This window comes from Oryctolagus cuniculus, chromosome 11, assembly GCF_964237555.1.
Source record: "Oryctolagus cuniculus chromosome 11, mOryCun1.1, whole genome shotgun sequence".
Lineage (NCBI taxonomy): Eukaryota > Metazoa > Chordata > Mammalia > Lagomorpha > Leporidae > Oryctolagus > Oryctolagus cuniculus.
This window is the reverse complement of record NC_091442.1, coordinates 123,056,255-123,079,464: the sequence shown is the minus strand read 5'-3', so window position 1 is coordinate 123,079,464 and position 23,210 is coordinate 123,056,255. Positions and strand designations below refer to the sequence as shown.

Sequence of the window (23,210 nt, the reverse complement as noted above, 5' to 3'; positions counted from 1 at the left end):
GCCCACTGCCATATACACAAACCACGCTGGCACGTCCCCACCAGGCGGGCGGCAGAATCCCACGGGCCCACTGCCATACACACAAACCACGCCGGCACGTCCCCACCAGGCGGGCGGCACAATCCCACGGGCCCACTGCCATACATGCAGCCTGTCACTGACCCCAAAATGCCATTCATTATGCGATGCACGATTTCTAACTCTTTTCAAGACACTTTCTTTGGGGCCTTTCACCCCCCAGAGACATTTCATCCGCACCTGTGCACGGGGGTGAGACACAGCGCCCTCCAGACGTAGCATGACTGGCTGCTCTCCACCACCACCGCGCTGACGACATCGTGTCTGCGAGGCGTGTACCCCTCAGGCAGCTTCAGGGAGTCCAGGGTGAAGAAGATGCTGTCCTCGATGACCCCGTTCCTCCCGCAGAGGCTGGAGATGCAGGCCTGTGAGCACAGCCCCAGCGTCACAGGCTGCTCACACCCCAGTCACGGCCCAACCTGGGGGGTGGCAGCTGACCTTGGGGCAGAGGCACACACAGGGGTCTAGGCGGCTGGCGTGACGGAAGGGGCAGAGAGGGCTGTGGTGGCTGACTCACGTCCCTGCACCGTGCCCCCTCCATCCTCACCCCCAAACCACACCAGCTCTTACAAGGGAGCTCAACTCCCACTGCGCTCACAGTCTTGTCCTTAGAGGTCCTGACCCTTGCACATCGACTGTGTAACCTGGAGCTGCATCTGCGAGCTCCCAGGGCTGGTTTCTGTCCCCTTATGGGACACAGCACTCTTATAAGGAAATGAACTCCTCTCTGGCCAAGACTGAGCTTTTCAAGAGTCTAGGTTCCCAGCACACCTAGAACAGGCCTGGCCTGGGAAAATCCCTGCTGGCAGATCTGGGCAAACACAGGCAGAGCCATCTGTCCACACGCTACCTTGTCCACGCGCTTGTACCTCAGCGGCTTTACTGAGATGGCCTCGCTGCTCCAGGTGCCTGGCCGGATCCAGTACTCCGCCTCCACCCAGTCTCCCTTGCAGGGCTGGAAACCTGAAAGGCCAGGACACCCTGCAGTCAGCCACTGCACCCGAGATGGTGGGTGAGTGAGACAGCCCCTCCACTTCCGGGAGAAGCCTTCAGCGGCTCAGTCCTCACCCTGTCACTCACTTCAGCGCAGCAGAGATGGTTGCCCCAGCCTGCACGTGGAGAGCTCGGGGCACCACCCCAGGACCCCATCTGTTCAGCGGAAGCTACTGCATGGGGGAAAAGCTACAGCTAGTTACCTTTGTCAGCTCGCAATAAACATGTTCAGAACAAGGTCAAAAAACAAGTGCATGACTGAACACTGAGCTTGTTTCTCAAGAAAGCTGGTGATGAAAACATGACCGAGCCCACACACACATGCTGACACCTCCACGCGACACAGCAGCCAGTCTGCCGAGACAGTGGCCTCAAGGTCAGGACACTGTTCTCTACACTATGACCTCATTTGTTAAATTATTGTTTAACACAGTTGCCAATTCTTCCCCCAAACAGTGTAGGACATATATGTAAAGGGAAGCCATGGCTGTTAACGTGCCCACTCCATGGCCACAGGAAATGAGCTGTGAAACTCAGCTTCAAGACTCAGCACTGGAGATTAAAGAGCATTCTACAGTGGCAACCTGCAGACGCCAGCCGTCCTCACTATTTAATACAGGCTACAGTAACAGTAAGATCCCTACATGTTAAGAAACCTGGAAGTCAGGCCACATCACGGAGCAGCAGGTTAAACCACTGCCTGCGATGCTGGCACCCATACGGGAGCAGGTCTGAGTGCCAGCTGCTGCACTCCCTGTCAGCCCCTGCTAATGTGCATTGCCCACAGATGTGGCACCACACCCAACCACCTGAAACACAAGGGTACTTCAGAAAGCCTGGGAAATGCAATTAAAGACAAGTGCATCAGCCGGCGCCGCGGCTCACTAGGCTAATCCTCCGCCTAGCGGCGCCGGCACACCGGGTTCTAGTCCCGGTCGGGGCGCCGGATTCTGTCCCGGTTGCCCCTCTTCCAGGCCAGCCCTCTGCTGTGGCCCGGGAGTGCAGTGGAGGATGGCCCAGGTGCTTGGGCCCTGCACCCCATGGGAGACCAGGAAAAGCACCTGGCTCCTGGCTCCTGCCATTGGATCGGTGCGGTGCGCCGGCCGCAGCGCGCCGGCCGCGGCGGCCATTGGAGGGTGAACCAACGGCAAAGGAAGACCTTTCTCTCTGTCTCTCTCTCTCACTGTCCACTCTGCCTGTCAAAAAAAAAAAAAAAAAAAAAAAAAAGACAAGTGCATCTTGGTGGAAAAAATCAGTGCATAGTTCTTCATGACATGCATTTCATGAACTGAGACATCTTGTAGAGATGCTGAGAAATTAAAGTATGTTAACAGGTACGAGAATACAAAGCCCGGCCGGCGCCGCAGCTCACTAGGCTAATCCTCTGCCTGCGGCTCCCACACCCCAGGTTCTAGTCCCGGTCGGGGTGCTGGATTCTGTCCCGGTTGTTCCTCTTCCAGTCCAGCTCTCTGCTGTGGCCCGGGAGTGCAGTGGAGGATGGCCCAAGTCCTTGGGCCCTGCACCCACATGGGAGAGCAGGAGGAAGCACCTGGCTCCAGGATTCGGATCGGCACAGTGCCGGCTGTAGCAGCCATTTGGGGGGTGAACCAACGGAAAAAGGAAGACCTTTCTCTCTGTCTCTCTCTCTCTAACTCTGCCTGTCTAAATAAATAAATAAATAAATAGAATACAAAGCCCAGATAATCAATGTTAAAATTATTTTTCTTTTTAAGAAAAAGATTTTTGAGGGGGCTGGCACCATGCCATAGTGGGTAAAGCCACTACCTGCAATGCCAGCATTCCATAGTCCCAGCTGTTCCACTTCTGATCTAGCTCCCTGCTAACGGGCTGGGAAAACAGTGGAAGATGGCCCAAGCCCTTGGGCCCTTGCACCCATGTGGGAGACCCAGAAGCAGCTCCTGGCTCTTGATCAGCCCAGCTCTGGCCATTGCGGCCACTGGGGGAGTGAACCAGAGGATGGAAGCTCACTCTCTCTCTCTCTCTCTCTCTCTCTCCCTCTGCCTCTCTGTAACTCTGCCTTTCAAATAAATAAATCTTAAACAGATTTTTGAAAATCATTTCATAACACTACTTTAAAAATCCACTAATACAATAAAGTCAGTTAGCCAACATACAGACACTTCAAAAATCATTTAATTAACTTTAACATCCTGTACTTGGCAAAGGTGTACTGCTGTGGACACAGACCATCTGGCCACAAGGGGGCGCCCCACAGATGCCGGGGCCTCTGTGAGGACTGAAGCCCCTGTGGGGCAGCAGGCAGGAGTGCCCACTCCACTCTTCCTCCCTGCCACTGCCCCCATTTGCTGGTGCCGTGCACGGGCACAGGCACTGGAGACTGCAGCTTAGGATGGAAGCTCTGATGATGGGTGTGGGGGTCAGCGAGACGAAAGCATGGCTGTCACACCAGTGGGCGGCCCCTGCGGGACGAGGTCTAGGCTGGGCCCTCAGGCCTCAGGCAGGGTCTCGTCTCTGGGGATGAAAAGGCCAGAGGAGACCTCTCACAATTCAGAACCCAATCCCCCACCAAAATTTAGGCCACTGGATCTCATCTAAGGGTCATCCCCCTGCCCCCCAGGGGCCACCTAGCAATGTCCCAGACATCCTAGGTTGTCATAATGGAGGGGCAGCACACTGTTAACAACCCCATCTGCACCCCCACCACACACACACACGGTCAGGCCCGTGTCAGGTGCCAAGGACAAGGCCTGACCCATTCTGGCTGCCTTCTGAATGGCTAATATTGGAAGCTCATCTAAAACCACCAGAGCCCCTCCACTAGAGCTAACAATCCCTGTCCCACTCCTGTGCGCCACCCCACAGCAGGCTGTTCTAACGTGCATGCTCCTCCAGGGACCACCTTCTGTGCTTGCTCCCCAAAGCACACCTGCGCCCCGGCTGGCCCAGTCACCACCTCACAGGGTAACCGAGGAAGGCAACGGTTAGGACAGAGCCTAACAGACTAGCTTATGGCCCTCTCTCTCTTTCTGCCACACCCATGGCTGGACCAGCCTGGTCCCAGCTCAGCCTGCACCTGCCCCACGGGGCCCAACCACTCCACTGTGGTTGAGCAGAGCAGAGACCAGAGACCAGAGACTAGGGCCACTGTGTGCCTTTACTGACATGGCCGTCCTCAGAGCAAAGTGCTCCAGACCTGTCAGCGCTGAGAAGGAAGCACACTGTTTGGGCTCTTGCTAGTAAACCAGACGTTAAGCATAACCCCTTCTCTCCTCACCTGCGGGTTATGCAGAGGTTATGCAGGAGGGGTCACAGGAACACGGCGCCCCCCCGGCTCAGGGGGTGTGGCCACTTTTGACCACACGGTTGCTGTCTCAGGGAGGGACCTCACCAGGCCCACAGGAAGGCCTCTGGCCCTGCATAAGCTGGCGGCTGGTTTCAGATTCTCGTGTATCTTTTCTCACACTGCTTCCTTCAAGAGTGCGCTGGAGGTACCAGGTCCCCTGGTTCTGCCAGCAGCCATGCTGACTCAGCACGACTCAGCCTCAAGAGCAAGCCCTCCCGTCTGAACTGCTCCTCCCTCCTCAGGCTGCACCTTCTTCCCTGCAGCTCCTGCCGACACCTGTGCAGGGACACACCAGCCTTCTCTGCCTGGATCCGCGGCCTGCTCGTGGCTGAGGGGCCTTGGCAGTCCCAGGCAGCTCCCCCAGGACCAAGGGCCCAGCTGACCAACACAGATCCTGAAACTCCAGGCAGCCACCTGTCAATTTCATTTTTGGGGAGCGCAGGGTTCCGGTCGAGGTGGGCGGGGCCGACCACCCAGACTGCAGGATGGCTCCTTGTAGGCCACACACACCCCTCAGGTGTCTGGTGGATTCAGCTGACAGCCGCTCCCAGACAGCTTTCCCGACCCCTGCTCTGTGACCACGTGCACGCAGGTGTCTCTTCTGAGGACCTGGGCCTCTCACATGAGGTCTCCCAGCGTCCAGCTCCAGACCTACCACCACAGACACCAGGGGCATGGCTAACAGCTGCTAAATTAAATACAATAAACGACAATGACATTTTTTTTTAGCAAAAAAATAAAACCTTAAGGTCAGCTAAAAAAAATGCTATTAAAAATGGGTGTACATGCTTGGAAAGGTAAACCCTATTTTAAAACCCTAGAGTGCTTTAAAAGTAACAATGCCTCAGTATAGTGGTAATGTTGCTAAGATTAGCAACTCAGTAGCTACATGGAACTACTTAAAAAGCAACAAACTCAGAAGAAGAACACAAATCAAAGATGAGATCCAACACTGGCACCCCTCCAAAGTCCACCCAACACCCAAGTGACTCTGTGAGGCCAGAACCTGGAGAGATGCACACAAGTCCGACCTTCCAAGTACCGCGCAGCCATCTCACACCTAACCACTCAGGTGCCCAGCTGTGGTGCGCCGGGTTAAGCTGCGACTTGCGATCAAGCATCCCATACTGGAGTGCAGTTGAAATGCCAGCTATTCTGCTTCCAGTTCGCTCCCTGCTAATACACCTGGAGGGCAGTAAAGACAGACCAAGTACCTGTACCTGGCACCTGCCACCCACGTGGGAGACAAGGATGAAGCTCTGGGCTCCTGGCTTTGGCTTGGCCCAATCCCGGCCATTGTGACCATTTGGGGAGTGAATCAGTGAATGGAAGTTTTCTATCTCTTTCTTGCCTCCTCTCCCTCCCTGTTGCTTTACCTTTCAAATAAACAAATGAAAAGAGTAAAATTTAAAAAGTCCTATTTCAGAGGCTGGCACTGTGGCATAGTAGATAAAGCTGCCGCCTGCAGTGCTGGCATTCCATATGAGCGCCAGTTCAAGTCCCGGCTGCTCCACTTCCGATCCACCACTCTGCCATGGCCTGGGAAAGCAGTGCGAGATGGCCCAAGTGCTTGGGCCCTGCAACTGCACGGGAGATCCAGAAGCAGCTCCTGGCTTTGGATCAGCGCAGCTCCGGCCACTGCGGCCACTTGGGGAGTGAACCAGCGGATGGAACATCTCTTTTCTCTCTGCCTCTACCTCTCTGTAACTCCCCATTTCAAATAAATAAATAAGTAAATCTTTATTAAAAAAGTCCTACTTCATACAAACTGTTTAGAAGACATGGATCCCAATTTTAAACACAGGACAGAAATCTGCCTGGCTACCTTCACACACACTCTCCAGAGAGAAGCGCGTGGTCTGGTTGATGTAACCAGTGCCTCCCATCAGGGAAGTCACGCAGCCGATCAGCACGCGCGGGCTGGGGTCTGACAGCCCTCGGCCGGAGTTCTTGCTGTCGTCTTCCCATTTATCAGAGACAGCTTCCACCTGCAAGACAAACAGACCACTTTTAAACCACACAGGCAAAGCGCACTACAAGCCAACACCCCTGAGTCCATTTGGGCTCCAAGTCCAAGACCAAGACGCCAACAGATGCAGTCTCTGGGGAGAGCCTGGTCCTGGTACACAGAGGGCACCCTTCCCCCGAGCCCTCATGTGGTGTAAGGACCGAGGGAACTCTGTGGAATGTTCTATGAGGACACAATCCCTTTGACTAAATCCGCATCGTTTCATGTCACAGACGTGCGACAGTCTAGGAACAGGAGAAAATTTCTTCAGCATGATGCAGACTGGGAAGTCCACCGTTAACATCATACTCATTTATCAATCCACCCATATTTAAAACAAAAGGATTAAAGGTCTTGAAATGTAAAATACCATCACTCCTTCATCTTTCTGGAAAAAGATATTTTAAAACATAATAAAAACAATAAAAGTAAATAAACAAAAACAATAAAAGTAAATCCCTAATAAAAATAATTTCTTTCTCAAAAAACCACACTCGTTGTTCACAGCCTGAACCCATTTCCCCAAGGCTAGAATGCCAGCTCCTGCTGCCTACACTCAACACAGCACTGGGAGTTCTGGCTACTGCAGAGCAGTCGGATAGGAAATAGCAGGCATCCAAACTGGAAAGGAAGTGAAAGATGGCAGAACCAGAACACTCCAAAAATCCCACACACAAACACTACTCCTCCCCAAAGGGATAGAGCTAATAGATGAAGCTGGCAAAGTACAAAGTAAACACACGAAATTCAATTTTATTTCTATACACTTGCAATGAACAATTTAAAAGAAAATTCAGGAAATAATTACACTTACAATAGCATAAAAAAGAACTGAGTACTCAGGAATGAGCTTAATTAAGCAGAGATGAAAGACTTGTTCAATGAAAACTATAAAACACCAATGAATAAATAAAAGCATCTACGTTTATGAACTGAAGACATGAAATTATTTAGATGACAATCCTGCCCAAGTGAGCTAGAATCAGTGTAACCCTGTCAGAAGTTCACTCATGTATGTTCACATGAACAGAAAATCTATCGTACAATGCAAGGGACCCTGAAGAACCAAAACAGTCAGGCTGGTGCCGTGGCTCACTTGGTTAATCCTCCGCCTGTGGCACTGGGTTCTAGTCCCGGTTGCTCCTCTTCCAGGCCAGCTCTCTGCTGTGGCCCAGGAGGGCAGTGGAGGATGGCCCAAGTGCTTGGGCCCTGCACCTCAAGGGAGACCAGGAGAAGTACCTGGCTCCTGCCTTCAGATTGGCGCAGCACTAGCCATGGCAGCCATTTGGAGAGTGAACCAATGGAAGGAAGACCTTTCTCTCTGTCTCTCTCTCTGTCTATAACTCTACCTGCCAAAAAAAAAAAAAAAAAAAAAAGAATCACAACAAACAGTCTTGACAGGGAAGACCAAAGCTGTATAGCTCATGCTTCCTCGAATGCTGCAGCCATCCCAAGCGTGGCACTGGTGTGGAGACGTGGAGAGCAGCGGGACGGCACAGAAGGCCCAGAAGCCAGCCCTGTACGTGTGCTCAGCCGACTCCTAACCAGGGTGCCAGGGGCCTGTGCACCCACACAAAGGGTAATGGGAAACTGGTGCTCACATGCAGAATGACGCTGGGCCTCTCCTACACCACAAAGCTCCGAACGGATCGGAGATCCAAATTCCAGGGCCAAAATTACGCAACTCTTAATACACAGGGAAGCATTCATCAGTCAATTACTCCTCAAGCATGACGGCCAATAAACAAAGACAAGCAGGATTTCGCTAGTGCTGGAAGGTTCTGTGCTTCACAGGATACTACTAACAGGATGAAAACGGGGAGGCATTGGGGCCGGGTTAACCTCATGCCACTTGGGACGGCCGCAGCCCGTCAGAGCGCCTGGTCTGAGTTCCAGCCCCCCCACGTCTGCTCCAGCTTCCTGCTAACGCACCCTGGTCAAGCACTTGGGCCTCCCACGTGGGAGACCTGGATGGAGTTTCTCTCCTGGCTTTGGCCTCGCCCAGCCCTGGCAGTTGTGGGTATTTGGGGGAAGTGAATCAGAGGATCAAAAATCTCTACCTCTCTTTCAAATAAAATGAAAATATGTAAATTTAAAATTTTAGTAAAGTTTGAAAACATACCTGAAAGAACGACAAAGCACACAAATCCTATCCCTAAGAAGCGATTAATATCCGGAATACATAAGGGAATTCTTACAACTCAAAAAACATTTAAAAATGGGCAAAGGGCGTGAACAGATATTTCTCCAAAGAAGGTACGTAAACGTCCAGTGAGAACCTATCAGATGCTCAACGTCACCAGTCCTCAGGGAAATGCAGACTCAAACCACAAGACACCTCTGCACCCACTAGGAATGGCTGCTGGGGGGCAGTGAGTGCTGGCAAGCATGCGGGCGAGCAGCCCTCTGCACTGCTGCTGTGCTGGAGTCACGCGTCAGCGCAGGAGCTGCAGAAACGCGCGCAGACCACCAGCCTCCCGGCACGCTCTTGGTTTACACCAAGAAGAACCAAAAGGGGGACCACAGAGGCACTGTTCACTGCGACGACATCCACAGAGCCAGCGGCAGAGCCATCCCAGGCCGTCCAGAGATGCAGAGAGAACAGGGGCCGGAGTTCAGCCAGGAAAGGAAGGGAACTCACGAGACGCTGCAGTACCGGCAGTCCTTGAGAACACGCAGCTGAGACCGACACAAGCGGAGGAATAGTTTGTAGGATTCCACTGATGTAAGGTATTCAGAAAAAGCAAATCCACACCCACACACACACACCCACACACACACACCCACACACACACCAGAGCGGTAACTGTCTAACTGTCTAATCAGTGCACGGATTATGAAGAGAGTGGTAATAGGTATGCAAAAATGCAAATGTGCTTAGTGCCAATCAACTGTACATTTAAATGCGGCTAAAAGGATAATTTTAGGTTATATGTTTTTACCACAAAGGTAAAAATCTACATAAAAAAGGGTCCAGAAGCACTTTTAAGTACTTGATTTAAGTAGGTGCAAGTCACAATTACTAGATCAGGGCCAGCGTTTGCCTGTCACGCTGGACTGACGGAGTTCTGCTCCTGACCCCAGCTTCCTGCTGACGCAGACCCAGGAAGCAGTAGCGATGGCTCAAGTAGCTGGGTCCCTGCTACCCACGTGAAAACCTGGGTTGAATTCCCGGCTCCTAGCTTTTGCCCTCGACCACCCCAGCCATTGTGGGCATTTGGGGAGTGAAGCAGTAAATGGGTTCTCTCTCAAATAAATATTTAAAAAAAATAAAAGATTTTTCATATTAGACTGGCCAAGATTTCAAAGCTTGCTAATAGGCACATCCTGGGCAATGCTGGGTAAGAGGCATCTTTCTGCCCTGAGCACACATTAGCACAGCACTACTGGATAGTTACCTGCTAGCATTAAGTTGTTAAACCTGCATACCCCTTGACCTACCAATTCTAAGATTTTATATTATGAAAAAGCTATTTTATAAGAAGGAAGTTACTGAGTAACAGAGCCCACTGATCTTTGCCAATCATATAACAAAGGATTCAGTCATCATTTTAAACAACTTTTTAAAGCAGTGAGGAGCTGCTAACAATATTCTTGTCATTAGTTTAAGGCACATTTTGTTTTCTGAATTCTAATCTGACATTGTCTGATTTACAATGACCACTGAAAAGTAACAACGACGCACAAAAGCAATCAGGAAGCAGGAGGAGACGACCGTTCCCGTCAGCTGGGTCCTTACCCTGACTGCTTTCAGCCCATTTGACACCTTGTTCTCTTCTACCACGGCCATCACTTCCTGCCCAACGTTCAGAAGCACTCTGCTGGTCACCGCCTCGTGGGAGAAGTAGATCAAATCATCAATCATACCATAGTCACTGCAGTACCTGGTCACGACGCCCTGCACGGTTCTCAACTTGACATCACCTGCACCGGGTAAACGAGGAAGTTATGCGGGCCACACAGTTGAGGCCTCGCAGGAAAAGGCAGGTCACAAGGAGCGGGGACAAGAACCTGATGGGCTGCAGCAGTACCCACAAGAACCCTCGCCAGGCAGTGATCAGACCCAGAAGGGCCGACAGAGGGGCACAGGTGGTGGGCACGCTGAGGGCTCCGACTCCACGGCCAGACGGCCCAGGTTGGACAGGGGTCTTCCACCGCCATCTATGAGCCCTAGGCTGCGTCCTTGACCGCACCCAGGGAGCAGCACGCACGCGCGGTAAGGCGGCTCCACGGCTGCGGCCGTCTCGGGCCAGGCAGGGCCGACCCAGCGGGACGGACTGGACGGTCTGCTGAGCACTCGACCAGCAGCTGGTGCTTGGGGCGTCAGTACTTCTTGAGAAAGTCCCGGTGCACCCAGAGTAGCTGTGGCCACTCTGTCCTGCGCTGTGGCACAGGGACCCATATGTCCTGCAGCGGCCCCGAACTAAGTTAACAAACCGCACTCCGGATACTCCTGGCGCCTACTGCCAGGGGCAGCCGCTTCCTGGGCACTGGGCTTCCCGAAACCGGTCGGGGTGCAGCCTGCGGGGCCAGCACGGGCAGCGGGGTGCGGCCTCACCACGCCTCCCCCGCCGCAGGTGCTGCGGCCACAGCCGGGACGACCGCCACAGGCGAGAGCAGACCCACGGACGCGGAATCCCCACGACAGGAGAGGCGGGGCGGGCGCGGCCGGAAGTGCAGCCCGGACCTCACACGTCACTTCCGGGGCCGCCCTCGAGGCGAGGTCCGGGCCGCGGCCACCAGCCCTGAGAGGACCCCGGGGGCGGACGGCTCGGCCCCTGCCCGGCAGAGACGAGGAGCGACCGGGGCGGAGGGAACGGAGGCAAAAGCCCACGTGCGCCCCAACTTTGCCTCCCGCACACACATCCCCCCCCCGAAAAGCCGCGGCACCTTCCGTGAGCTCGGGGCCTGGCGGCCCGGCCTCGTTCTCAGGGACGTCCTGTCTCCTCCAGAAAAAGGCCACCAGCTTAGCCGCGAGACGCAACATGGCCCCGCCGCCCCGGCCTCCGCGTCCTCTCGCAGCCTCAGTGTCCGCACGCGGCCAGCGCCTGCGCCTGCGCCAGCTTCCCAGCTTCCCGCCGCGCTCGACCAATGGGGCCGCTGCGCTCGCGCCTACGTCTGCGTCTGCCGCCCCCGCTGAGCTCGGCCAATGGGGTCTCCGTGCCTGTGCCTGCACCCGCCTCCCGCCGAGCTCGGCCAATGGGGTCACCGCACGTGCGGCGACCGTTAGCGGTCAGAGGGTGGCCGTTGGCGTCCTTGGCACGCCTTCGAGCGGGAGCGACGGCGCGCCTGGCGCACGTGGCCGCGCGGTCACGTGGCCGCGCGCCGAGGGGCGGGGCCTCCTGCCCGGCGGGCCCTGAGGGGCGGTGTTGGCCAGGTTCCTTGTCCAGCGGAGGGAGCTCGGGCCTGCCGGTGTTTTCCTGGGTTCTCAGCACGAGGGCTCTGAAGCGCGGCTCCCAGCGGCTCTCGGTCTGGCCTGGGGCCCTTGGGCTGCGCTGATCGCTTTTCCACGGTGGGCCCAGCGCGGCCTTCGGCCGGCCAGGCGCCTCCTCCCCGTGACGCGGCCCTCGGTTAGGCCTGGCCTGCTTGGCCACGGCTGGCGGGAACGAGCCGGCGGACTCCGCGGGCCTGAGCTCTCTGTGGGAGGGCACAGCCCTGAATTCGACTGCGCCCGGCCGTGCGGCTCTGCAGGTTGTGAGGGAGGTTGTCCGTGCCACCCGGGCTGTCGACATACTGGCATAACGTCGACCACCATTTCTTAAAAGGCCTTACTGAAAGCCAGAGCTACGGAGAAGGAAAGAGAGGTCTTCCACCCCGGTTCACTCCCCAGGTGGCCAGATGGGCCGGGGTGGGGCCAGGCCCAAGCCAGGAGCCGGGAAGTCCGTCCGGGTCTCCCAGGTGAGTGCAGGGGCCCAGGCACCGGGGCTCGGGCAGGGCCGGGGTCTCCTGCCTGTTCTGGAAAGAACCTTGCTCAGGCCCCTCCAGGGGTCTCGCCCGCCGGGGCTCCAAGAAACCGCACTGGGTGCCTGGGCTGGGGTCCCCACTTTGCGGCTCCCGCAGGAGGGTCCCATCAGGCGGGGCTGGGGAGCAGCCGCGGCCTCAAGAGCCCGGGGTAAAGCCCCACCCCACCCCCCACCCCCGCCTGGCGACTCCTGCCCACCCTGAGCACAACCCCTCCCACAGAGGTGGAAGCCTCGCTATGTATTTTTCTTAATTTATAAAAATATTTTATTTTTGCCTTAACCGGTGGTTGACATGCAAGCATCTCGACTTTGAAAGTTTAATTTATTCGAGGGAGAGCTCTCCTACCCACTGGATAATGCGCTGCACCCACATACCCAGTCTTGACTTTCATTTATTTATTTTAAATGACTTTATTGTGTTCATCTTTTTTTTTTTTTTTTTTTTTGGACAGGTAGCGTTATAGACAGACAGAAAGGTACTCCTTCCGTTGGTTCACTCCCCAAATGGCGGCTACGGCCGGTGCTACGGCCATCCGAAGCCAGGAGCCGGGAGCTTCCTCCTGGTCTCCCGTGCGGGTGCAGGGCCCAAGCACTTGGGCCATCCTCCACTGCCCTCCTGGGCCACAGCAGAGAGCTGGACTGGAAGAGGAGCAACAGGGACAGAATTTGGTGCCCTGACCGGAACTAGAACCCGGGGTGCCGGCGCCGCAGGTGGAGGAGTAGCCTAGTGAGCCGCGGCACCGGCTGGAACATCAGGAATTTAAAAATGACTGGGGAACCCAAAACCACAGCATGAGGCAGACCACTGCTTATACGCTACCCCTACCCTCTTCCTGGCTCAGGAAACCACAGAGCACCACTGGAAAGCCACACCAAGATCACGTATGCTCACCCTGGGCTAACATCACATTGCAACAGCAGCCTGAATCAACACCTAGCTGGGCTGTGCTCTCCAGAGGAAATGCGGGAACATTTTTGTGCGAGGCGGCTCTAGACCCAGGGAGGGGAGTGCCGTGCTGGGCACGTGTGTCCCCCTGGGAGCAGAGAAGTCTGGAAATCAGTACTGGAGGCCGCGCCTTGTCTGGACATCATCAAGAATTTGTTGCAGTTCCTTATCTTCAGACGGCCCCTCCAGGCTTGGTATCAGGGCCTTGGACTCCCCGGCAGTCCCTGGACAAAGGTTGGCCAAGCCGGCCAACTCAGACCCGTGAGGTTTCTTCTGGAGCAGCAAGCTGTGGACGCCGGCAGTGGGGTCTGCTTTGAAACGATTGAAATGGGCCGTGTAGGTCAGTCTTCGTGAAGACCCGTGAGTTGCTGTTCACCCGCTGCTCTTGTCCTGGGCTCGCGACGCTCCGGGACGCTCCGGGAGTGCGTGCACTGCAGAACTGGGAAGTGTCTCGGCTGTCCCGACTCTTCAGAAAAGACGAGCTGCGGCGTCCTCGTGACGTCTGCCCGTGAATTCGTGCCCTGGCCGCCGGCACAGTCTCACGCACGGCCACAGCCCCACTCTCTTCTCGTCCCCTTTTTGGTGTCTGTGTGGTCAGTAATGGGGAGCTGTCCTTCATTCCCTACACTGTGCCTCTCAACTCCCTTAACTTGTCCAACTAAGGTTTCCAATTGTATTGATCTTTTAAAACACCTCTTTATCATTTATGTCATTATCATTTCAATGATTTTTTTCTTTAATGACCACCTTTTTAAAAAAGGTTTATTTATTTATTTGAAAGGCAGAGCCACAGGCAGGCAGAGGCAGAGAGACAGAGAGGTCTTCCATCACTGGTTCACTTCCCAGATGGCTGCAATGGCTGGAGCTGAGCCGATCTGAAGCCAGGAGCTTCTTCCAGGTCTCCCACATGGGTGCAGGGGCCCAAGGACTTGGGCCATCTTCCGCTGCTTTCCCAGGCCATAGCAGAGAGCTGGATCGGAAGTGGAGCAGCCAGGACTCAAACAGGCACCCACATGGATGAAGCTCCTGACTTCGGCATGGCCCGGTGCTGACTCTTGCAGTCATCTTGTGAGTGAACCAACAGATGGAAGATGTCTCTCAACCTCTGTCTCCTTCTCTCTTTGAAAATCTTTCAAAATAAATAAACATTTAAAAGATAAAGAAATACTGAGGTGGGCCGACATTGTGGTGCAGTGGGCTAAGGCACTGCACGCGGTGCTGGCACCCCACATTGGAGCAACAGTTGGAGTCCTGGCTGCTTCACTTCCAATCCAGCTGCCTGTTAATGCACCTGGGAAAGCAGTAAATGATGGCTAAATGCTTGGGCCCCTGCTACCCACGTGGGAGACCAGGATGGAAATCCTGGCTCCTGGCTTCAGCCTGGCCCAGCCCTGGCCATCTGAGGCATGAACAGTGGACGGAAGATCTCTCTCCATCTCTCTGTCACTCTGCCTTTCAAATAAATAAATCTTTAAATAATTAAAATACTAAAACCTGAAAGCCATGCAGGTGGCTGCAAGCCCCAGTCTGTGGTTGTTGGCTGGGATTCCTGTGCAGTGTGGTCAGCCCAGATTTAGTTTACTAGGCCAGATCTTCATTCCGATACCTGCGCCTCACCTGTCCGCAGGTGCACAGTGTAACTGTGATTCCTTCCTGACAGACTGAGGAGGGGCCAGAGCTGTGGCAAGCGGGTAAAACTGCTGCCTATGGCGCTGGCATCTCACACGGGCACCGGCTCAAGTTCTGGCTGCTCTACTTCGCATCCAGCTCCCTGCTGATGTGCCTGCGAAAGCAGTGGAAGATGGCCAAAGTGCTGGGACCCTGCACCCACGTGGGAGACCTGGAAGAAACTCCTGGCTTCAGCCTGGCCCACCTCTGACCATTGTGGTCATTTGGGAAATGAACCAGTGGGTGGAAGATCTGTCTCTCTTTCTGTCTCTAACTCTGCCTTTCAAGTAAATAAATACATCTCTCTCTCTCTCTCTTTCTCTCTCTCTCTCTCTCTCTCTCTCACACACACACACACACACACATATAAATAAGTACATCTTAAAAGAAAAAAGTAACAGAGATCAGGGGACTCACTGGTTTTGTCCCGGGCGCAGTGCTGGGAATCCGCACGGTGACAGTGAGCCAGGTCCTGGGGATTTACGGGGTTGGTGGGAGAGATGTTTCCAGAAATGCGAGTGTGAGGCACAAGGGCGGGGTGCTGGGGCTAGGCTCCCCAGCAGGGCTGCTCGCAGTGCGTGTTGTCCCCACCCATCCACTAGCCTGGGTCATCCCAGAGCTCTCACCCTCACCCCCAAACTGCTTCACTAAGGTCCCCTGAACTCAGCCCACATCTCTCTGTCAGCAGTGGGTGTCAGTGCCTCCACATCTACCCAGAACCCGGTCACTTCTCACCACCTCGGTGCTGCCACCTCCATGCCAGCCAGTACCTGCTCCCCTGTCACCCAGCCTGGTCTCCACCCAGACCCCCTGGCAGGTCCATCTCGGCGCTCAAGCCACTTATCTCCATGCTCACAGGTGTGACATAGCTGGATAGCCCACCTGCACCCACGCCCTGCATTGCACCTGCCAGAGCTGCTTCCGCCCCTCCTTGCTCCCGGCACGTCTTTGCCCAAACCCTTGCTCCTCCCCCAACCCCCCTTTCCACTCTTCCTTCATAGCCATGGAACTCGCTAATGTATCCTGTGTGCTGCTGTCCACCCCTCCCCCAAATGGAAACTGCCTGTGGGTTTCACAGGCCTGCTCTACTCACCCTGTAAACGTTTGCCGAGTGTGTATGTAGTGCACGTGTAGTATGTGTGAGCATGTAGTACACATGTGGTATGCATGCATGTAGCACATATGTAGTATACATGCATGTAGCACATGTGTAGTATGCATGTATGTAGTGCATATGTAGTATGCATGAGTATGTAGTGCACATGTAGTATGCATGTATGTAGTGCGTAAGTAGTATGCATGCATGTAGCACATATGTAGTATGCATGTAGTGCATGTGCAGTATGCGTGAGTATGTAGTGCATGTGTAGTATGCAGTGCACGTGTAGTATGCATGCATGTAGTAAGTAGCATGCATGTATGCAGTGCGTATGTAGTATGCATGTATCACATATGTAGTATGCATGTAGTGTATGTGTAGTATGCGTGAGCATGTAGTGCACACGTGCTTGCATGTATGTAGTGTAAGTAGTATGCATGCATGTAGCGTATATGTAGTATGCATGTAGTGCATGTGTAGTATGCATGAGCATATAGTGCATGTGTAGTATGCATGTATGTAGTGTGTAAGTAGTATGCATGTATGTATCGTGTATGTAGTATGCATGTATGTAGTGCATGTGTAGTATGCGTGAGCATGTAGTGCACGTGTAGTATGCATGTATTAGTGTGTAAGTAGTATGCATGTATGTAGTGTGTAAGTAGTATGCATGTATGTGGTGTGTAAGTAGTATGCATGTATGTGGTAAGTATGCATGTATGTAGTGCATATGTAATGTGCATGTATGTAGCACATATGTAGTATGCGTGTGGTGCATATGTAGTATGCACGAGTATGTAGTGCATGTGTAGTATGCATGAGTATGTAGTACACATGTAGTATGCATGTATGTAGTGTGTAGTGTGCATGTATGTGGCACATATGTAGTATGCGTGTGGTGCATATGTAGTATGCATGAGCATGTAGTGCATGAGGGTGAGCAGGCAGAACAACAGTTGGTGTTTGTTTGAAGACAGTTTGAATGGTTGTTCTAGAAGCTGCTGTTGCCAGTGCAAACAGCAAAGCGTTTCTCAAGCGGTTTGTCTCACAGCCTCTGGTTCAGAGAAGCTCACTGGTCCTTGTTTGTAGAGAGCAACTTGTATAAGGCACAAAAATGTTGAAATCCGCTTAACATTGTTCTTCAAACAAAAAGGACGCAGAAGGGGGTCACAGTGGCTGGACCAGTCCCCAGCAACCCCATCTCCCTTCTTCAGAGACAGTTGATAAAGAAGTCTGGGAGTTCTCTCAATCCACTCAAAATAAGTCCTTGATTTTACTGGCTACGATTTGCAAAAATCATTCCTAACTCTTGCTTGGTTGAAACACAGAAGGCGACAGAACACCCCTAACTTGAAGCCTGATGACTTTGCTCCAATGTTGTTGGGTTTGTGGTTTAAGGAGCTGGGATTTCGGAATCCTTTGAGCCTTTGTATAATGTGCACAAAGGATCTGTCGCTGTAACTGTCAAGGCGCCAGTGTTTCTGCCTGAAACACATTCGTGTCCTTTTTCTGTGCTTAGTGAGCTGGAATAAAGGCTACCGCGGGCCTGGCCACCAGGACTGCCCACAGGAACCCGTGGGGCAGAATTCCAAGTAGCTGGACGGCCACGGTGGTGTGAGGGCGTGAGTGTTAGTGTGGCCTTGTGAAGGAGGTCTCCAGCCCATGGCCGGGGCACAGCAAAAGAGGAGGAGGTTAGTGAGACCGTGGGTGAACTGCTCCCTGTTGCCGAATGCTGGTGGCGTGCACTGCCTTCTCCTGAGACGCCCACCCTGCTGCCCGATGTCCATGCTGCGTGGGACCAGAGAGGCCCCTGGCTGTCCTGGTCAGGGGCAGATGGCTCTGAGCCAGCGGTTATGCAACCAGGGGAACGCTTCTGGGATCCAGGCCCTTCTGCTGATTGAAATGCAGGGAACCATCCTCCTCGCCCCGGCTTGGCACAGGCTGCCCAGCTTTTGTTCCATGTGTCAATAGTTCTTGCTGGAAGCCCCTCACCCAAAGACCCGCGCCCCCAGCGGCAGGACGACCGTGGAGGTAAGCGGGCAGACAGACGGTAAGCCCCTGGGGACGTCCTCCATGACCTGTGCAGCACTTGGCGTTGCAGTCCCCAAGTCCCTAACGGGGGCTGAAGTGCCCGGCTCAGTGACGGTTTGAAGTGGAAGCCTCGGCTGGCCCAGCGCGGACCCCGCGGGCCATCCTCCCTGGAGAGGGACTGGGCTTGCTTAGCGCTAAGCCCGCCGTCGTCGTCACATCTGCAGCTCCCCAGTGCCAACAGAAAACGTGTCTCTGGAGAAGAGTCCGGGACGGAGCTGCTTCGGCGCAGTGTCGCACGGTCGCGGTGCCCACAGCTCCATGACACGGGAGGAGCCGTTCCGGGAGGACCTGGGCTATGACCGCATGCCCACGCTGGAGCGGGGGCGGCCAGACCCAGGGAGCTACGGCCCCGACACCAAGCCCGGCGACCTCCAGCTGTCGAGAAGGCTGCCCTCGTGCTTCAGCTACAAGACACGGGTCTTCTCTGTGCTGATGGGGGTGAGTGACCCGCTACGTCCCCTGGAGTCCCCAGTGCTGGGTTCTCTGTGTCATTGTCTCCCTCACCTCCCACTGCCCCACCCCACACAGGCCTCTGCACCTGCATGTGTCCCCTGGGAGAGGAGCCAGCCAGGCACCACAGAGCCCATAGAGTCAGTGTGAGGCCGGCACAGTCACCAGGGCCCTTGGCTCCTGGGGGCTCCAGGAGTTGCCCAAGACATTGCCTGCAGAAGCAGGGTGGGGGCATGTCTGGGGTGGGAGCCCTGGGCCAAGGGTCGTGTCTGGGCAGCAGGCCCGGACCAGGTGGGGCCAGGTCCAGATATTTGAGGGACTCTCCTGGGGTCCTGGGCATTTCCTAAGCAGGCAGGTGGACACTTGGGTAATCAAGGGGGGCCGTGCTGTCCCAAGTGTGCACATAGCCAACAGGAAGGCCACTGAACTGGCCTTTCTGCGGATAGAACTCCGGGGCCCACACAGCCCTGAGCTGAAGAATGGGATCCAGGTCCTGGCTTCCCTTCTCCCCGAGCCCCAGGCCACCTGGCTACCCCTGCATCACATGCAGTGGTCCTGCCTGCACCCTCAGCCATGAGCCCACCCGCAGGACAGGTGCACCCTCTGACCTCCCTCCTGCCCCTGGTGGGTGATGGGCAGTGGGTTCTACTCTCCTGGAGCCTCACCCTGGCCTGGCCACGGCCCCTACTCGCAGGCCTGTGGCCAGAGTGCCTCACTCCATTCCTGGCCCTCCTCCTATAGGTAGGTGCGGGGGTCCTCTCACCAAATGTCACCTTTGCCCCCCACCCTGGGATCCCAGGATCCAAGAACCTTCAAACACCCACCCTGGTGTGATTTTTTTTGGGGGGGGGGGAGGGACAGGCAGAGTTAGACAGTGAGAGAGAGAGACAGAGAGAAAGGTCTTCCTTTTTCCGTTGGTTCACCCCCCAAATGACCACCATGGCTGGCGCGCTGTGCTGATCCAAAGCCAGAAGCCAGGTGCTTCCTCCTGGTCTGCCATGCGGGTGCAGGGCCTAAGCACTTGGGCCATCCTCTGCTGCACTCCCGGGCCACAGCAGAGAGCTGGACTGGAAGAGGAGCAACCAGGACAGAATCTGGCGCCCCAGCTGGCACTAGAACCGGGGGTGCCGGCACCGCAGGTGGAGGATTAGCCTAGTGAGCTGCGGTGCTGGCCCCTGGTGTGATTTTACACCACAGGGGCAGCCCGGCTCCCATGGGGGCCTCCGCTGCTCAGGCTCCACTATGGCCAGACTCCACTTTCCAGGTGTTGGCTGTTGGCTCCTGCAGAGGCAGCTGAGGGGCTGTGTTTCCAGGACCCGTTCCCAGATCTGGGGCGTCCTCCAAGGTGCGGGTCCCGGGGTGAAGGCACTTTCTGGGGGAGCACCCACCCCTCCTTGAAATTAGAGTGAGGTGCTTGCTCCCAGGGGGCAGGGCTGTGTCCTCCTCCGGGTCAGCAGGGCCCAGGCACAGCTGCCGTTGAGGCCATGGCCTGTTAGATGAGGGAGAGCAGCCAACTCGCCCTCGCAGCCCTGGGCTGAGCTTCAGACGTTTCAACCCGGGTCTGTGTCGGCCTCTTGCAGAGCTGCCTTCTTGTCACCTCGGGGTGCTCGCTGTACCTGGGGAGCGTGTTCCCCTCAGAAATGGACTACCTGCGCTGTGCGGCCGGCTCGGTAAGCAGCGTCCCCGCCCTGCCTCTCGGGCCCAGGTCAGTTTCTCCGCCCTGAGACTCACAGGCCTCTGTCCTGCCTCACAGACTCTCTTCCTCTGGCTTTAGCTTCGAGGATCTGTTCCTTTTGAAAATCGTTGGTGTGCTGGGGCTGAATCTCACCCTGCAAACGCCTGTGCGCTTGCTCTGTCCAGCCCCTGGTCAGGCCCTGACCCTGTGGCCTTCTCCTGCCCCCTGCCCCGCCAGTCCCCTTGTGTGCCCTCAGAGCCCCCGTCTTCACTCCTGCCCAGACCCGGGGTCCTGTGGCCCACAGGAGCAGCCCAGGCCTGGGCCAGCCCACGCTGTCCACCCCCCATTGCCTACCCTGGCCTTGACTCCTGGCCTTGGGGGTCACAGCGCAGAGGTCAGGGGTCTGACGAGAGCCCCTGAGGCCCTGGGACCCCTGAGTGTGAAGGGAGCGTTTCTCCCTCCTCACAGGCAGTGCCTTCTTGCTGGCAATGCCTTGGACCGCCCTGCACTTCCGAGGGCCGCAAGGCGGATTCCAGCATCAACGTCCTCGCTCTCCAGGAAACAAGACCTTTGTTCGGAATAGACAGTGCTGAAGTCCTGGGCACGTCCCGCACCTTGAGGGGACCGCAGATGTGGTCGTGCTGATGCGGCTCAGATCATTCCAGAAGCTTAGAATTTTAACACATCATTTCAAAACTATTTTTTGTTTATGTAATTGATTTAAAAGGCATATATATATATATATATATATATATATAGAGAGAGAGAGAGAGAGAGAGAGAGAGAATTCTCATTCACTTGCTCACTCCCCCAAATACCGACAACAGTCAGGGCTGGGCTGAGCAGAAGTCAGGAGCTGGGAACTCCACCCAGTCTCCCATGTGGCTGGCAGGGAGCTGTCACCTACAGCCCCCCAAGGTGTGAGTCAGCAGGAGGCTGGAGGAGAGGCGGGTCCCAGGCACTCGGATCCGGGCTGCGCTGCGCTGTTTGATAGCTGTGACTGCCCAGCTTGGGTGCTCAGGGACCCTCGCCCACTTTGTCTGGCTTCCTTGCAGTGCATCCCCTCAGCAATTGTGAGCTTTGTGGCTTCCAGGAGGGACATCAATGCGGTGAGTCCATCCCCTAAGCCCGTGTGTGCCTATGCCTGCCCACAGACGCCTGTGGCTGGGTCACCAAGAGGGTCCCAGAGGCGTCCCCACCCCACGCTGAAGGGATTTCGGTGCCCCCATCCCCAGGGTTTCCACCTCACCCCAGGGAGCCTGCCTTGCTGCCCCCTTCCTGTCCCTGGCATTCAGAGAAGGGACCCCTTCCTCCTGTTTTTCAGATCCCCAACTTCCAGATACTGTTTGTTGCCACGTTCGCTGTCACAACGACCTGCTTGATCTGGTTTGGATGCAAACTGGTCCTGAACCCGTCGGCAATAAACGTGAGTCCCTGGGAAGGGCGTGGTCGCGGGTGGTCAGCGTCTGCCGCGGCGCTGCTGAGGGGCGCGCTCCGTGTCGGCAGAGACGGACACGGGCATGGCAACGCTGGTCACGGCTCTTGGGTGGGACAAAGGCTGGGCACTGTATTTATGTATTTATGCTTCTGAGGAAAAGAGTCATCTCGTTGAACTCTGGATGACTCCAGTGGACAGATTTATTGATCAACAAAAATATTTCAAATATCTCTTTTGCAATGGTCCTTAACAACGAGTGGTAGGTAACACGATGCCGTACTTCACCCATGTCGAGGGAGACACACAGTTTAGATCATGACAAGGAGAGAAAGCTCACTGAAATAAGGACCTGGGCAGACCTCAAAAGAGAATGAAAGGAAGAAAAAGACAAAGGAGAGAGAGGGAGAGAGAGAGGAAGGAAGGAGAAAGAGAAAGCGAGGCAGCTTCCCGCTTTGTGCAAAACGCAAGACATCCCAGGGATGCCCCCGCCAGGCGCCCACGGCAAGGAAAGCGACGGAGGGCGGGAGAGAGCACCCGGCACAAGGCAGGGCACTCTCCTTCCCACTCGCTGGCGTCACTCGGAGCACTGGCCAGGCTGCCTGGTGGGAGACGCAGTGTCCAGCACCATTGTTTGTGCATTCAACACTGGTGTCACTTTACAGTCAGACATGTGACGGTCCTTGTGCATTCAACACTGGTGTCACTTTACAGTCAGACATGTGACGGTCCACGACCCATGACAAGCTCTGCGAGACAGCCAGTGGGTTAGGACACACCAGCGGAGGCCTAGACCCGCACGAGAACCAGCGTCATGGGTGGGGCCCTCCTCTCCGATGGACCCCCAGTGGATGCACCTGCACCCAGGATCCCAGGGGCATCGCAGTGAGCAAGTCGGGTTCCAGTCCAGGGTCTTGTCTCCTGCAGACAAAGGCACTACGCGGAGAGGGGCACCATGCGCACGTAGCCACAGAATTTACCTGTTGAATGGAGAGGGAATGAACATACATCCATGGAAATGCCTGTGAAGGAGGGGGGGGATAAGGAGAGGGAGGAGGGGGAGGGAGAGGGAGAGAAAGAAACAAGTGTGGTACCTCTAAGCGGAAGTGAGAGCAGTCCACCCAAGAGTGGCTCGTGGTGAGGAAAGAACTCCGCCACCTTCCAACTCTGTGGGCAAGGAAGGGGTGGTACCTGTCCTATATACAAGCCGTGGGGCCTTAGCACGTGCCCAGGCGTGTGGAGCTCACGGAGAGACAGCATCAGTCTGCAGGAGGTCAGGAATTCCAGCTCTCCTAGACTCTGCTGTCCAGTTAGACCACGTCACCTGTGGCTCTGTGGAAGGAAGCCCCTCCTTGAGGAACAGGCTGGGGACATGTCCCCCGCCACCAAGAATGGTGGGACAGCTTCCCTGGTGGGCAGCGTGGTCTCGGCACAGGGCAGAGGAACCCTTGGACCAGCTTAGCCTGGAGTCACCCACAG

At 55.4% G+C, this 23,210-nt stretch overlaps 2 protein-coding genes across 9 annotated transcripts in view; one reads left to right on the top strand and one right to left on the bottom strand.

Annotated features, from left to right (window-relative positions):
- Window positions 1-11,506, bottom strand: part of MOV10L1 (Mov10 like RNA helicase 1) — a 73,244-nt gene extending 61,738 nt beyond the window's left edge. For 3 of the 6 annotated variants that reach the window (XM_051839219.2, XM_070053071.1, XM_002723229.5), the window contains exons 1-5: window positions 11,295-11,506; window positions 10,144-10,328; window positions 6,222-6,384; window positions 929-1,041; window positions 259-443 (exon numbers count right to left, since the gene is read on the bottom strand). In XM_051839219.2, the coding sequence (XP_051695179.1) occupies window positions 259-443; window positions 929-1,041; window positions 6,222-6,384; window positions 10,144-10,328; window positions 11,295-11,391 (743 nt within the window). In that variant the 5' untranslated portion in view covers window positions 11,392-11,506. Of the gene's footprint in view, window positions 1-258; window positions 444-928; window positions 1,042-4,327; window positions 4,351-6,221; window positions 6,385-10,143; window positions 10,329-10,962; window positions 11,113-11,294 lie in introns of those variants that run through there. The other 3 variants (XM_008251458.4, XM_008251459.4, XM_070053072.1) reach the window with 3 other exon arrangements.
- Window positions 11,507-11,746: 240 nt separating this feature from the next.
- Window positions 11,747-23,210, top strand: part of MLC1 (modulator of VRAC current 1) — a 31,309-nt gene continuing 19,845 nt past the window's right edge. Inside the window, exons 1-5 of one of the 3 annotated variants that reach the window (XM_051839228.2) lie at window positions 11,747-12,302; window positions 17,600-18,609; window positions 20,202-20,291; window positions 21,352-21,405; window positions 21,621-21,722. In XM_051839228.2, coding sequence (XP_051695188.1) covers window positions 18,430-18,609; window positions 20,202-20,291; window positions 21,352-21,405; window positions 21,621-21,722 — 426 coding nt within the window. In that variant the 5' untranslated portion in view covers window positions 11,747-12,302; window positions 17,600-18,429. Of the gene's footprint in view, window positions 12,303-16,372; window positions 18,610-20,201; window positions 20,292-21,351; window positions 21,406-21,620; window positions 21,723-23,210 lie in introns of those variants that run through there. The other 2 variants (XM_002723225.5, XM_017339264.3) reach the window with 2 other exon arrangements.